Consider the following 14728-nt stretch of genomic DNA (forward strand, 5'->3'; position numbering starts at 1 on the left):
TGTTCATCAAATTGATTCATCGATGTAATAAAGTCAGTGATAAATAATAAGAATATTTATTGTCATCAAAATGAAGATGTAGGCCTATTTATATTCAGACCTCAAAATGAACCACGTGTTGATACCTTGGATCTTTGTCAAGTGATGATGCTGATGATTTCTGCAGAGTAGGCTATGCTGCACGACATGGTTCAAAATGTAGGAAAAAAATATCCTTATATCATTTGCAGCTGTAGCATATTCCAAACAATTTTTTACTAGTTGAACAACTTTTCAATTTTTATTCATCATGCACTTTTAGCACTTAATCAATATTCGGAAAATCATGACGATTTGCTTTCATATCTTACACACTCACAGGTTGGGGAGTACTTACCTATATTGTAAACTCTTTTTGTATATATTCTTAAATTAATAATCATCTGATGACAAGTGAAAATGAAATTGAAATATAATAAAAACAATTAAGATTTGGTTTAAAGCAAGTTTTTAAAATATTTTACTCATGATTTCATACATGTTATAATTAAAGAATTATTTTATTGAATTAATAAAGAAATAACGTCTCATTTCCCCATGTGCAATTTCTAACACAACCACAAATAGATCGGCCGCTGCAGTGGCCGATAATGAAAAGCTTGAAGAAAGGGTACGACTTTTCTTATCTCAGTTACCGCACTCTCCGGACTTTACAAGTATGATGTCACAAGACGTTTGTAGATTTATGGTCTGGAGTTGAAAGATTCGGGAAGACGCGGGTACCTAACATATCCCCACTATCTGAAAAACACATGCACTTGTATTAAAGTATCGGGTAATTTCATTTAGACTAGGGAAGTGTGTGTTGTTAATTTTTTTCAGGCCTTAAATTAGATCTATTCAAAATCAAGTGGTATCAGCAGGTATTACATCAATACACATCAACCTCTTGCACCTTGGTAATATTACTCTGCGAATCGCTGAGTGCTATCAGCCGTTCTCAGTGGGGATCTTGGTCTTGTCCGTCACAATCATTTTTCACCTGAATGCACCAATGTGTGAATGTTAAATATTTTGTTTATTTTATTAGCTCACCTGAGCTGAAAGCTCAAGTAAACTTTTCACATTTTCAACTTCTTTTCAAGAACCATTGGGCCAATTTTGACCAAAGTTGGTACAAAGCATCCTTGGGTAAAGGGGAGTTTAAATTAAAAATTTTAGTTAGGAATTTAAGTTAAAATGAAGGGCCAAGCCCCCTTACAAGGGGAGATAATCAAGAAAAGACAAAAATAGGGTGGGGTCATTAAAAAATCTTCTTCTCAAGAACCACTGGACAAGAAAAGCTGAAACTTACACAGAAGGATTCTGGGGTTCTGTAAATTCTAAATTGTTCAAATCATGACCCCTGGGGGTAGGGTGGGGGTACAATGGGGAATCAAAGTTTTACATTGAAATATATAGGAAAAATCTTTAAAAATCTTCTTCTCAAGAACACCTGGGCCATAAAAGCTGAAACTTACAAGGAAGCATTCTTAGATAGTTTAGATTCTAAATTGTTCAAATCATGACCCCCAGGGGTAGGGTGGGCCACAATGGGGAATCAAAGTTTTACATTGAAATATATAGGAAAAATCTTTAAAAATCTTGTTCTCAAGAACCACTAAGCCAGAAAAGCTGAAACTTACAAGGAAGCATTCTTGGGAAGTGTAGAATCTAAATTGTTCAAATCATGATCCCGGGGTAGGGTGGGGGCCACAATGGAGAATCAAAGTTTTACATTGAAATATATAGGAAAAATCTTTAAAAATCTTCTTCTCAAGAACCACTGGGCCAGAAAAGCTGAAACTTACATGAAAGCATTCTTGGGTAGTGTAGAATCTAAATTGTTCAAATCATGACCCCCGGGGTAGGACAAGGCCACAATACGTATTACAAGGGGAAAATCTGGTGAAGAACAGCAGGAGGGCCAAAGTTACTCTGATGAGCGTTGTAGCCCATGGGCCTCTTGTTATAATACCTGGGGAAATAATACCAAAAGATTTGCACCATTCCCTATAAAAATATTGATTGATAGATTAATGCTTGAAGAAACAAGTAAACAAACAAAAGCTCGAATTATGGAATATTATGCATTTAATTTGTTCGTTACAATGAAATTCTGACACGTGACCAGGCAGTCACTTTTTGCAGACGCAGTTACTGTCGGTACATTTACAGGATTGAGGTCCGGTACAGCCCTTTCCGCAAGCGCAAGTTCCTGTAAATTCCACAAAATATTTTTATTCAATTGATGAATATGAACTAGTAAGTAAATGAAAGGAAGAAGCATGAAGTATTTAAAAGTGAAACAGAGAAATTAAATATTCGATAAATATATGAAGCACAATCAATAGAGAGAAAAAGAAACCACACCCCTCCCCGCAATATTTTTGGTAGTGTGATATTCATATCCCCCCAAAAGAGATCAAAAGTTAATAATAAAAGAGATGATTTAACAAAAATGAGGAAATAACCTTTGTTTGTTTATTTTCAAAATTTTGGAAAACTGCCAGTTCCCAAATTTGAATATATTGATCCTCCTCAAATAAGAACAATGAAGTATCCAATTGGCCAGATTTAGAAATATGTGTATATAGTATTTTTTACACACATGTACATGTGAATGCCCTTGCAAATACAAACTTACCGTTACAATTGCATTTGACTTTACATCCGGGACACTTGCAGCTGGGTCCACATTTACATCCGCCCCCACATCTACATCCACTCGATGGGCAGGAGTCTGCGCACAGACATTTCCCGGCTGAAAGATTTTTTTTTATATTTCACACAGACAAGGAACGATAACTCCTATTACACTGAACCATATTCAATATATAAACACTGATATATATATATATATATATATATATATATATATATATATATATATATATATATATATATATATATAAACCTACTTGCAAGACAGTTGCATGGATCAGACATTTTTCTTTATAACTGCTGTTTCCTGAAAAATAATTCAATTAAACTGTGCTGGTTTTTTTGTTTCATCAAAAATAAGAATACATGAATAATTTCGTCAAATTAATGTTGATTATTATTTAAATTACTTTCAATGTCGCCACAGAATATTTAGACAGCTTCTTTGACATACTGATACAATGGACATACCTCCTCAAAATCATGTGATATCCTCACAGAGAGATGTTACACTTCTTATAACATGGATTGAATAAAGTATATGCAATGCATATGCACACTTTATGCATTACACATTTGGTAACGTGTGCAAACCGTCATAAGATGTATAATAAGTATCGTGTGCAAAATGTATAGGGTTCTGTTATGGGAGGGTACCTATATGGAAATTAGGTAAATTATGTTTAGCAAGAGATAACACTATACAAATGATTGTATAATTCACTTTGCACACGGCACTCTGTATGCAATGCACTTATATACGTAAACCGTGTGACAATGAAAGAACGATGACCTTATTTCTATATTTATTCATTGTGTAAATTCCAACATATGACACAAATGGTAAAACGTTTTTTGAAAAACACTTAAAATACTGCTTAATTCATTTCAACTTACAAATGAAGTTATTTAATTGACGCGTTTGGAAATATCAATCAATAATCTTGTAGATCTATATGTGAACACGCAGGAAATTCCTCATCTCTGTTTACTCTTTTGTAATAAAAGTGCAACAATGTACTCAAAAGTACCTAAAATCAGGCATGATTTCTACATATACTTCTTTATGTATCATCATATGGTTTTGTACGCCTTCAAATGTATTTTCTTTTTTGACCCAGTTTAAGACAATTGCAGAAATGTTAAATATTTCAAATACTAGTACAAGTCAGTAAAAGGATATTGAAAACTGAAATATAAAATATCTGTAACTCATTTCATAAAGGTCTATTTTGTATAAAGTACATAATTATTTGTAATGTACTTTTTTTTCTTCCCTATATCTTTTAAATGTATATTAAATGGGTGTCTTGAATTGAGTACAGGTTTGCTAGTCAGACTGATTGTGCACATGAGGTCATGCATCGTCCCTTGGTACCCTCTGTATTCAAGCCACCTTTTAACACTTTTTATATTTATTCTTCATGTTGTTTTCTACCTCTTCAATATTCTCTGACCCAGATTCAGACAATTATGGAAATGTTGACTATTTTACTTTTATACTAGTATGACTCCATTGTAGAAATGACTTATATTTTATAATATACATAAATTTGTACACGCTGAAGTAATTGTAAATGCACCCCCCGTGGCCCTTGATTGGTGAATAAAAAATATTATTTTGTATAGAAACATATGTATTTGATATTTGTAGGTCAATATTAAATATGTACAAGTTAAAAGGTACAATGTTACGTTTTAATTTTTTTTCTTTGCTCGAATCGAAAACTCACCCGTCTAAAATGAATGAAATAATTATTTCTGCACGATAAATATAACTTTTTTCATTAAGATACGAAATATAGATACAATTTTCTTTCATTTCATATTTTCATTTAAAGATTTTGTACTTCCTTTGACTTCAGACTTTCACTGCAATTAACACATGGTTCTGATATTTTATTATTATTTTTTACTAGTATTTTAGAATTTCACTTGCATAAAAATGTAATAATACATCTGATCCATCATGTCAAATTTTCACTAACATCACTACATACAGTGTTCAGACATCAGGCCTCGAAACATGTCAACAGACTTACATGTAAGTCAAAATTTAGATCCAACTATCTTGATTTTTATTTCACACAGGTGAAAAGTTACATGTTTGTATAATATTCAAATACAAACAAGTACTACATTTAAAAAATGTATTATTTTCTAAATTATTTCACAAGTTATATACTTATTTGAAATTTTGACTTAAATCTGTTCTCAGTTTATGGTCTTGGGGCTTGATTTTTATTTAGAATAAAGAATGTAGAATAAAGGGGTTGCTAGTCATATACAGTATGTGCTCGTGTCTTTCTGCTGGGAGGGGGTTCATGGTCTTATCTGTGTCCTCTTTGTGTCCCTTTGCAAATGGGGGGGGGGTGTACTTTGATTATTTAGCCTTCCATAACATTTGAATCCTCATCCCCTAGCAGGGATCATCTTAGTATACTAGATTTAGATCTTTGATTCGAATAGGAATCATTACCCTGTGCATAGTAAAGTGCACATTAAACAATGTGAAATTACACAAATTCTTACACACATACATATTTATCACCAATCATTGAAAAGTACGGGAGAGTGGGGAGTCATAATTATTTCAGAGATTAATTAAAATTCCCTTAAAAAAGAAACAGTAAAACAAACCAACAAACAAATATAAACACCCCATTTATGGAATATTATGCATTTATTTTGTTCTTTACAATGGAATTCTGTTAGGTGACCAGCCAGTCATTTTTTGCAGAGGCAGATACTGTCGGTACATTTACAATTTTCAGGTCCCGTGCAACCCTTTCCGCAAGCGCAGGTTCCTGCAAATCCACAGATACTTTTATTTAATTGATGAATAATTGACAGAAAAAACAAGTGTCTATAAAAGTGAAACAGAGATATTACATAGTCAAATACGTGAAGGCTAGCACAATAAGTGGAGGGAAAATGAAACCACAACCCCTGGTAGTGTAATGTTATGTGCCTAGAAAAAAAATTAATCAATACTGTTTATAGAGTTTAGTACAGCTACAGTATACAGGTATATAAAAAGTGAATTTTGCTTTCCTGAAAAGTTTGTGCGTTTGTTTGTTGTACTGCCCCCTTTCTACATTGAACATATTACGCCTCCTCAGAATCCTATGGGCTTGACGTAGATACTTGGAGAGCATTTTGTATTTCCTTATTTATATGTACATAATACATGACTGTATACAAATGCCCCCTAGTAAATGCTAACTTACCACTGCAGTTGCATTTGACTTTACATCCGGGACACTTGCAACTGGGTCCACATTTACACCCGGCTCCACATTTACATCCACTTGATGGACAAGTGTCTGCGCACAAACAGTTTCCAGCTAGAAACGAGAAAATGTAAATCGACGTATAAAGAGCGACAACTCGAAGTATATTTGGTACATGTATAGAAGGAAAATTCACACAACCTACTTTCTAAGCAGTTGCATGGATCAGACATCTTTTGTATTATTTGATGTTGTCTGAAAAAATGAGAACATGATATTTTACGCATTAAATGAATGATGAAGAAACTGGTCATGAAATTAAAATTAATTTATTTTCTCATACATTTTTTCCACAATTCATACTGTATCGTTAGCCCCTCTATGTTTACAATTCGTAAAATATAACCTACCTTATCGGAGAAAATGTATAATATTCCTTTTGTAGAAAGGGGCTGCTTTGAGTACCACGCCAGTTGAATATATTATATAATACGAATATATGCACACGTTATACAACATATTCAGTATCGTGTGCAAATGATCGATATAGGTTGTATACACAGTATCGTGCGCAAAAGGTATATTAGGGTCTATACAAAGATAGTTGATAAGGGGATGACTATAGACAATACTGTTAATTAATGTAACATTTAGTAATTAAGTAATTATTTATAGCTTACTGCAAACTTATCAATGTAATTCCTGAAATTTAAACAGGAAAATACTGAACTTTATATGTATTTTCAAGGCTTTCTCTAAATTAACATTTGAATTGTATCAATTACTTTTTTAAATGTCGGAGTCACATTGTGTGATGAGTTTCCCGTTTTGGCAAATATCCACATATGTTCTTTTAGCTTTTTTTTTTGGACTTTATACAAAGGATGATAATGCATAAAGTAGTGTTGAATAGATATTCGCGTGTCAAGAGTCACGAGATAAGTAAAACATACTGAAACGTGCGTCGATCCTAGTAAATTTATCTTATGTACTACATGCATTAAACTTAAATGTATTTCTCTCTCTCTCTCTCTCTCTCTCTCTTAATATAGAATCCTACATAAATATACTTTAAATATTGTAGCGATACGATGCAACACTTATTTGATTTTATCATGAAAGTTGGACCAGTACTCCTTTATTTTGGCAAAAAGAATCCCCTATAACAGTTGGACAGACTACCTCGCGGGGGGGGGGGGTGGTATTGGCATTTCCGACATTTTCTATTTTCATTTCCGACATTTATTTGCATTTTTCCGGAATGGTTTTTTTTTTTTTGGGGGGGGGGGGGGGGGAGGGGGTTACTTGCAACTTGCAATTGATGTTAACCAGGTAGATGGTAATAGAATTCTGAACATATATAAAATATTATATTTGTTTTAAACCATATTTTCCAAATAAAAGCAAGATTTAAAATGTAAACTATGTTTGCATTATCATGATTATATTACACGTAAATTCTACATTAATTTCTTCAAATGCTAAGTAAAACTTATTATTTAGATATCAATATTTATTCTTTTATCGTTTTAATAAAGAAGTCTTCAGTTCCTTTTTATTGTCGATAAAGTACTATTTCATAGATGTCGGAAATGAAAAAAAAACAAAACAAGAGGCCCATGGGCCACATCGCTCACCTAAGCACTGTGGCTAGAAGAAAAAGCAAAAATCAGTTCAGTATTGAAAAGCTTTAATGCATAAGTGGTCTCGATCTACCCTAAAGAGGGACCGGGGGGTGAGAGGGGGTATCATTTGAACAAAATTGAATCTACACTTACTAAAGATGCTTAAATATTTCTTTGTCTATGACTTTTTTCCCTTCAAATTTGAACTTTCATCATGGTCCAACCCTACCCCCAGAGGTCATGGTTTGAACAAATCTGAATCTACACCACCTGAGGATGCTTCCATATAGATATGACCAATCATGGCTTTGCTGTTCTTGAGAAGAAGATTTTTAAAGATTTTTCCTATATACTCCTATGTTAAACTTTGATTGTCTATTGTGGGTCCACTCTACCCCAGAGGGTCATGATTTGAATAAACTTGAATCTACACCACCTGAGGATGCTTACATATAGATATGACCAATCATGGCTTTGCTGTTCTTGAGAAGAAGATTTTTAAAGATTTTTCCTAAATGCTCCTACGTTAAATTTTGATTGTCCGTTGTGGCTCCACCCTACCCCCGGGTGTGATGATTTGAACAATTTAGAATACCTGAGGATGATTCCACATGAGTTTTATCTTTCGAGGCCCAGTGGTTCTTAAGAAGAAGATTTTTATTAAAGATTTTTCCTGTATATTCCTATGTAAAAATTTGATCGTCCATTGTGGCCCCACCCTACCCGCAGGGGTCATGATTTGAACAAATTTGAATCTACACCACTTGAGGATGTTTGCATAGAAATGTGACTAATCATGGCTTTGCTGTTCTTTAGAAGAAAATTTTTAAAGATTTTTCCTATATATTCCTATGTAAACGCAGCTCTGTTAAGGCTGCATAAAGGGGGCGGGGCCTAATTTATACGGGAAAAGTTTACTGTGACATCACACAAATATAGCAATTCCTCACAATAACAGAAAATGAAATAATTTGCGAATCTAAACTGCACAAGAGTAATGAACTACATCAAAACTTACCACTGCATTTATTTTTGTCGCTAGTTAAATCCCACACAGCAAGATATAAACAAGTCACTGATCGCAATGCACTTGTCGACATGACGTCATCATGGTAAAGTTTGACGCATTTTATGTGCAGTGAGAGGCGGATCAAGTAATTTTTTCATAGTGAAAAATGCATTTTATTATTAAACAGAATATTATTTGAAAATCTTTGGTAGACCATCAATACAAATCTGAAAAGTTTGTTTAGTTTCATTATCTAAAAAATATCGAGAGAATGTATTGAATTAATTCTACCGTGTTTTTGTCTACAGGGTGTGCATGTTTCACGCCGAGGTGCCTCATTAAATCGCCTTTTTGCAAGGGCATACACTTAATAGATCTTGACCATTTTTTGAATACACATAATGGACATATTCCTTAACTTTAAAAGTGCTGCTGCTTTCCTGAAATCGATAGCATAACTTAATAAATACATAAAATACTTGGTAAAGGTCACACATATTTCGACATTAGCAAGATAACTTGAAATTTAAACTAATAAAATGCGAATTCTATTTAAAGCAGCAGCACTTTCCATAAACTACAAGTTATGTAGAAACAATCTATTACTTTAATTTTTAATTTTAACTAGGGTATGCCCTTGCGATATTGAAATTTGTTTGTGACCTACATACAGTACACATTACATGCATTTATCACGTGACTATCAAATAACGTGACCAAACCAAATTCAGTACAGAGTGGGGTATACAATGTTATTTCAAAGAATGTTAAAGTCATAAGATAATATAGTACCTTTACAAAATTAAAATTCATTTTAAAAAGGTATGTATTTATACACGTTTATATTCTGTTGATTTCTTCGAAGTACGCCTTAACAGTGCTGCGAAACTTTGATTGTCCATTGTGGCCCCACTCTACCCCCAGGGGTCATGATATGAACAAACCTGAATATACACCACTTGAGGATGATTCCACATGAGTTTCATATTTCCTGGCCCAGTGGTTCTTGAAAAGAAGATTTTTAAAAGATGCCATTAATTTTTAACTAATTTGTAATTATCTCCTCTTGGAAGAGGGCGTGGTCCTTCATTTGAACCAACTTTAATTCCCTTTACCCAAGGATACTTTGTGGGAAGTTTGGTTTAAATTGGCCCAGTAGTTCTGGAGAAGAAGATGGAATTCTGAAAAGTTTACAACGACAACAACCCCGCCGCCGCCGACGACGACCGACAACGGACAAATTTCGATCAGAAAAGCTCACTTTTCGTCTCAGGTGAGCTAAAAATATCTGATTCAGAAATGAAAAGTAGAATATTTTTATCGGAAATGAAATGCAGCCGGGGGTCATAGTATTTGGATCCCTAAAATCTATTATTGGTTTTATTAACATCGTCTATTATTTTAGCAGAAAAAAATTCTTTGACCCCCCATACACAAAAAACAAGCATTCTGAGAGTATTGCATTAGCAATACTAGTCCCCTACCGGCAAGTGTAATCTGGTTCCCCTTTAGAATTGAAAATGTCATATCTCCGTCAAAAATTAATGATGCGGAACGAAATGCAAACTTGATCTATAACTAATCAAGTTAAAGTCACATACCAAAAATCAGCTCAATATCTGAAAGCGTTCAGAAGAAAATTGCGGAAAACCCTTAAAAATTGAAAAGGCCATAATTCCGTCAAAAATCAATGAAGCGGAACGAAATGCAAACTTGATCTGTAACTCATCAAGATACACTCACATGCCAAAAATCAGCTCAATATCTGCAAGCGTTTAGGAAAAAAGTGCGGAAAACCAAGTGGGACAGACTGACAGACAGACAGAGGGACAGACAGACAGACAGACGGACAGACAGACAGACAGACGGACGGACAGACGGACGGACAGACTCAGGGGAAACCTATAGTCCCCTCCGGTTTCACCGGTAGGGGACTAATAATATAGCGACATTCGGGGGATAGATAGTTATCATTTAAATACGTATCTAGTAATCTTTAAATCTTCGCTTTGTTTTTGGTTTTCAGTCACTTGTTATATATGGACCAGATAGGAAAAGAAGAAATAGGGTCAGAGTACATACTAGACCATTCGTTCGCTTTAAAACAAATATATTCTCTGTATATGAGAACAAATAGCTTAATCTGTTTATGATATATACAGACATTCCAAAATTATCCCCACGTCATAATGGCTGAGATTTTTAATGCTGGTTGTTGAAAACGAAAAATGTTTTAATTACATTTGATTGCATTTTACAAGGTCATTTTCATTTGTGACAAAAATTTTATCAACATTTATAACAAATTCTCTGAATGGTACAATGCATTCATGATCAGTGCATGAATGTAATGTTTTAGTATGTAGGTTCATGTACACTTAACATTAAATATACTTTCCTGACTCGATCTCGTGGACAAATATAATCCCTGGGGAAAACGTAATGGCAGCAATAATGCTGTATATAACATTTATATTTTGGATGCAATTTTTTTTCTAGGTGGAATGACACCTTGAAAGTAACGCTTTTGAAAAGTTAACTCGAACGAAAGTTGAATGATTTAAGGAAAAAATTACATTAGAAATTTCAGAAATAGATCAAAGATATATCCACAATATGATGCTCTGTACAAAATTCATTTGTTTCAATTCTTTGTGCACATGTATATTAGAAAAATTCATAACACCATGATGTACACATTTAGTACACCTTGAGTAAATTTGCATACTTTTTATGTAAACATGGACATCATGAGGTATGATAAAAATTATGCATGATGTACATGAAATAAACAAAATTTTAATCACTGTTCTTGCTAATTGTATTTCTCTATATAAGAGAAGAACACAGACACTTGACGTTTTAAACCTTTCTCTTCATTGATACAATCCCCATACTATAGTTATTATTATACATGTAGTACAGGGATATCTTTTTTATCAATAAGGGGAAAAGTTTAAACGTCAAGTGCCTGTGAAGAAGACAAGATTATAATATAAGATAGTTCAAAGACTTCTTCTATTCCACTGACAGTCATATTTCATCTTGGGTTTTCCGTCAAGTTTTCGGTAAGATATTATACGGTTCAAAATCTCTGATACACTTAAAAGCTTATAGCAACGTGTATAGGGAGTATATGAGCAGATCAAATATAATATATCAATTTAAAGCGAGTATATGAGCGGATCAAAGATCTAATACGCAGTACGTTAATTCGAATCTGCAGTTTTAGAGGTTGATCTACAGGTTTAGATGACACCCAAATCCCCAGCCCCCCCCCCCCCCCCAAAAAAAAAAATGCCGCAGGTATATTTTTCTTGGATAACGAGACATTGTTTATCTCAATTAACTGCAACTTCTCGGGCCTTTCCGGCAGAGCTTGGAAAAACGTGCTGTTTTTCCGATTGTAGAAAAGGTCCAAGAAGTTGCGATTGCACATAATAGCTGACCGTAATAATCAAATTAGTTTTTGGTAAGACAAATAATGTATGTCCGCATTCTAACTAAACTAGTTAAAAAGAAGCACAATAAATTTCATCACGGATGAAATTCTGCCTGTCAGGTGGACATCGATTTGACGATGCAGGCCCCATGTCAGTTCAGTGTAACTTCATCAGTTTATGATGGAATCAGTCTCCTAATAAACACACAAACCAGCCAAAATAATCTTTGTAGAAAAAAAATAAACATTGATAACATTATAACAATACACAGGGTAAAATATTTTGAAGTTATCTTTAACATGTCAGTCTATTGATCAATAAATAATGTAGGCAGTGAGCAAATTTTGGTCCACAATACTAAAGAATGACAGTTGTTTATTTTCTCAGGCAATATTTCAAATGCAGCTTTATGTATCAGAAATAGCATGTTCCACATGTACATTCAAGATGTTTGGCTATTTTCACAGTTGCTATGGTTATGCAGATAGACATAAATAGATAAAAAATGTTTAATGCTAAAATTTTGTCAAATTCATCCTTTGTTAAGAATGGTTTGGCAGCTTTAACTTTTGACTGGCTTGTCATATGTTGGTACAATGAAACAGTATCAGGGCATCAAACATGTCAAACCAGTCTTTAAAATAACATCATTGTGATTAAAAACTGATGAACTGTTTTCTTCAGTTTTTGACAGTTAAAAGATCCTGAACGCTTAAGTTGTTGGAACTCAAAAATTAATTTAGAAAAGCTTTATCAAGACTGACGGTAACAAAGAAGATGAAAAGCTTGAAAAAAGGGTACGACTTTTTTTTTTATATTAGTTACTGCACTCTCTGGACTTTACAAGTACGTCACAAGACGTATGCAGATTTATGGATTCGGGAAGACGCAGGTACTTAACATATCCCCACTCTCTAAAAAAACACGCACTTCTACTAGAGTATCGGGTAATTTCATTTAGACTAGGGAAGTGCGTGTTCTTAATTTTTTCAGGCCTTAAATTACGCGTAGATCTACTCAAAATCAAGTGGTATCAGCAGGTATTACATCAATACACATCACCCTGGCTTACACCTTGTTAATATTGCTCTTCGAATCGCTAAGTGCTATCAGCCGTTCTCAGTGGGGATTCTGGTATTGTCCCTCACACGCATTTTTCACCTGAATGCACCAAAGTGTGAATGTTAAATATTTTGTTTATTTTATTATTATACCTGGAGAAATAATACCAAAAGGTGTGCACCATTCCCTATAATTGATAGATTAATTCTTGAAGAAATAAGAAAACAAACAAACGAAAGCTCGAATAATGAAATATTATGCATTTATTTTGTTCATTACAATGGAATTCTGTCACGTGACCAGGCAGTCATTTTTTGCAGACGCAGTTACTGTCGGTACATTTACAGGATTGAGGTCCGGTGCAGCCCTTTCCGCAAGCGCAAGTTCCTGTAAATTCCACAAAATATTTTTATTCAATTGAAGTAAATGAAAGGAGGAAGCATTAATTATTTAAAAGTGAAACAGCGAAATCAAATAGTCAATAAATATAATTTATGATGCACAATCGATAGAAAGAAAAACAAACCACGCCCCTCCCTGAAATATTTTTGGTAGTGTGATATTCATATGCCAAAAAAGAGAAAAAAGATCAAAAGTTAAAAATAAAAGAGAGGAATAATTTTGGTCAAATGAGGAAATAAACGTTGTTTGTTTATTTTCAAAATTTTGGAATACTACCAGTTCCTAATTTTGAATATATTGATCCTCCTCAAATAAGAACAATGAAACATCCAATTGGCCAGATTTAGAAATAAATGTATATGGTATTTTTACACACATTACATGTACATGGGAATGCCCTTGCAAATAAAAACTTACCGTTGCAATTGCATTTGACTTTACATCCGGGACACTTGCAGCTGGGTCCACATTTACATCCGCCCCCACATTTACATCCACTCGATGGGCAGGTATCTGCGCACAGACATTTCCCGGCTGAAAGAATTTTTTTTTTTCATCTGAAGCGTGTGTAATATACATAATGTATTTCATACAGACAAGGAACGATAACTCTTATTACGTTGAACCATATTCAAAACATATACCTACTTGCAAGACAGTTGCATGGATCAGACATTTTTCTTTATAACTGTCGTTTCCTAAAAAAAAATTCAATTAAACTGTGCTGGTTTGTTTGTTTCATCAAAAATAAGAATGCATGAATAATTTCGTCAAATTAATGTTGATTATTATTTAAATTAATTTCAATGTCGCCATAGAATATTTAGTCAGCTTCTTTGACATACTGATACAATGGGCATACCTCCTCAAAATTGTGTAATATCCTCACTGTGAGATGTTACTCTTCTTATAACATGGATTGAATAAAGTATATGCATATGCACACTTTATACATAACACATTTGGTATCGTGTGGAAACCGTCATAAGATGTATAATAAGTATCGTGTGGAAAATGTATAGGGTTCTGTTATGGGAGGGTAGCTATATGAAATTAGGTAAATTATGTTTAGCAAGAGATAACACTATACAAATGATTGTATAATTCCCTTTGCACACGGCACTCTGTGTATAAGGCACTTATATACGAAAACCGTGTGACAATGAAAGTACGATGACCTTATTTCTATATTTATTCATTGTGTAAATTCCAACAGATAATTCATGTGAAATCATAGACAAATGGCAAATTAAACATTTTTGAAAAACACAT

At 33.7% G+C, this 14728-nt stretch overlaps 3 protein-coding genes across 3 annotated transcripts; all 3 read right to left on the bottom strand.

Moving 5' to 3' along the window:
• Window positions 1–2094: 2094 nt before the first annotated feature.
• LOC133195670 (metallothionein-like) lies at window positions 2095–3242 on the bottom strand. Its single transcript, XM_061331564.1, has 4 exons — window positions 3154–3242; window positions 2940–2989; window positions 2666–2782; window positions 2095–2236 (listed from the first exon to the last, which is right to left on the bottom strand). Exons 2-4 carry the CDS (start codon window positions 2965–2967, stop codon window positions 2157–2159), a joined length of 225 nt encoding a protein of 74 aa, XP_061187548.1. The 5' UTR covers window positions 2968–2989; window positions 3154–3242; the 3' UTR covers window positions 2095–2156.
• A 2104-nt stretch (window positions 3243–5346) lies between these two features.
• LOC133195669 (metallothionein-like) lies at window positions 5347–6418 on the bottom strand. Its single transcript, XM_061331562.1, has 4 exons — window positions 6326–6418; window positions 6121–6170; window positions 5913–6029; window positions 5347–5489 (listed from the first exon to the last, which is right to left on the bottom strand). Exons 2-4 carry the CDS (start codon window positions 6146–6148, stop codon window positions 5410–5412), a joined length of 225 nt encoding a protein of 74 aa, XP_061187546.1. The 5' UTR covers window positions 6149–6170; window positions 6326–6418; the 3' UTR covers window positions 5347–5409.
• Window positions 6419–13299: 6881 nt separating this feature from the next.
• Window positions 13300–14393, bottom strand: LOC133195671 (metallothionein-like). Its single transcript, XM_061331565.1, has 4 exons — window positions 14319–14393; window positions 14105–14154; window positions 13874–13990; window positions 13300–13441 (listed from the first exon to the last, which is right to left on the bottom strand). Exons 2-4 carry the CDS (start codon window positions 14130–14132, stop codon window positions 13362–13364), a joined length of 225 nt encoding a protein of 74 aa, XP_061187549.1. The 5' UTR covers window positions 14133–14154; window positions 14319–14393; the 3' UTR covers window positions 13300–13361.
• Between the last annotated feature and the right edge of the window lie 335 nt (window positions 14394–14728).

Source organism: Saccostrea echinata, unplaced genomic scaffold, assembly GCF_033153115.1.
Source record: "Saccostrea echinata isolate AGI-Se365-2 ecotype Australia unplaced genomic scaffold, CSIRO_AGI_Sech_v1 ptg000029l, whole genome shotgun sequence".
Classification (NCBI taxonomy): domain Eukaryota; kingdom Metazoa; phylum Mollusca; class Bivalvia; order Ostreida; family Ostreidae; genus Saccostrea; species Saccostrea echinata.

Coding starts and splice junctions, on each gene's coding strand:
- LOC133195670 (XM_061331564.1), bottom strand. CDS start 2,967: ATGTCTGATCCATGCAACTGTCTTGCAA. Junction 2,783..2,939: donor TCCATGCAACTGTCTTGCAA/GTAGGTTTATAT, acceptor AAAATCTTTCAG/CCGGGAAATGTCTGTGCGCA. Junction 2,237..2,665: donor AGTCAAATGCAATTGTAACG/GTAAGTTTGTAT, acceptor TGGAATTTACAG/GAACTTGCGCTTGCGGAAAG.
- LOC133195669 (XM_061331562.1), bottom strand. CDS start 6,148: ATGTCTGATCCATGCAACTGCTTAGAAA. Junction 6,030..6,120: donor TCCATGCAACTGCTTAGAAA/GTAGGTTGTGTG, acceptor TCTCGTTTCTAG/CTGGAAACTGTTTGTGCGCA. Junction 5,490..5,912: donor AGTCAAATGCAACTGCAGTG/GTAAGTTAGCAT, acceptor GTGGATTTGCAG/GAACCTGCGCTTGCGGAAAG.
- LOC133195671 (XM_061331565.1), bottom strand. CDS start 14,132: ATGTCTGATCCATGCAACTGTCTTGCAA. Junction 13,991..14,104: donor TCCATGCAACTGTCTTGCAA/GTAGGTATATGT, acceptor AAATTCTTTCAG/CCGGGAAATGTCTGTGCGCA. Junction 13,442..13,873: donor AGTCAAATGCAATTGCAACG/GTAAGTTTTTAT, acceptor TGGAATTTACAG/GAACTTGCGCTTGCGGAAAG.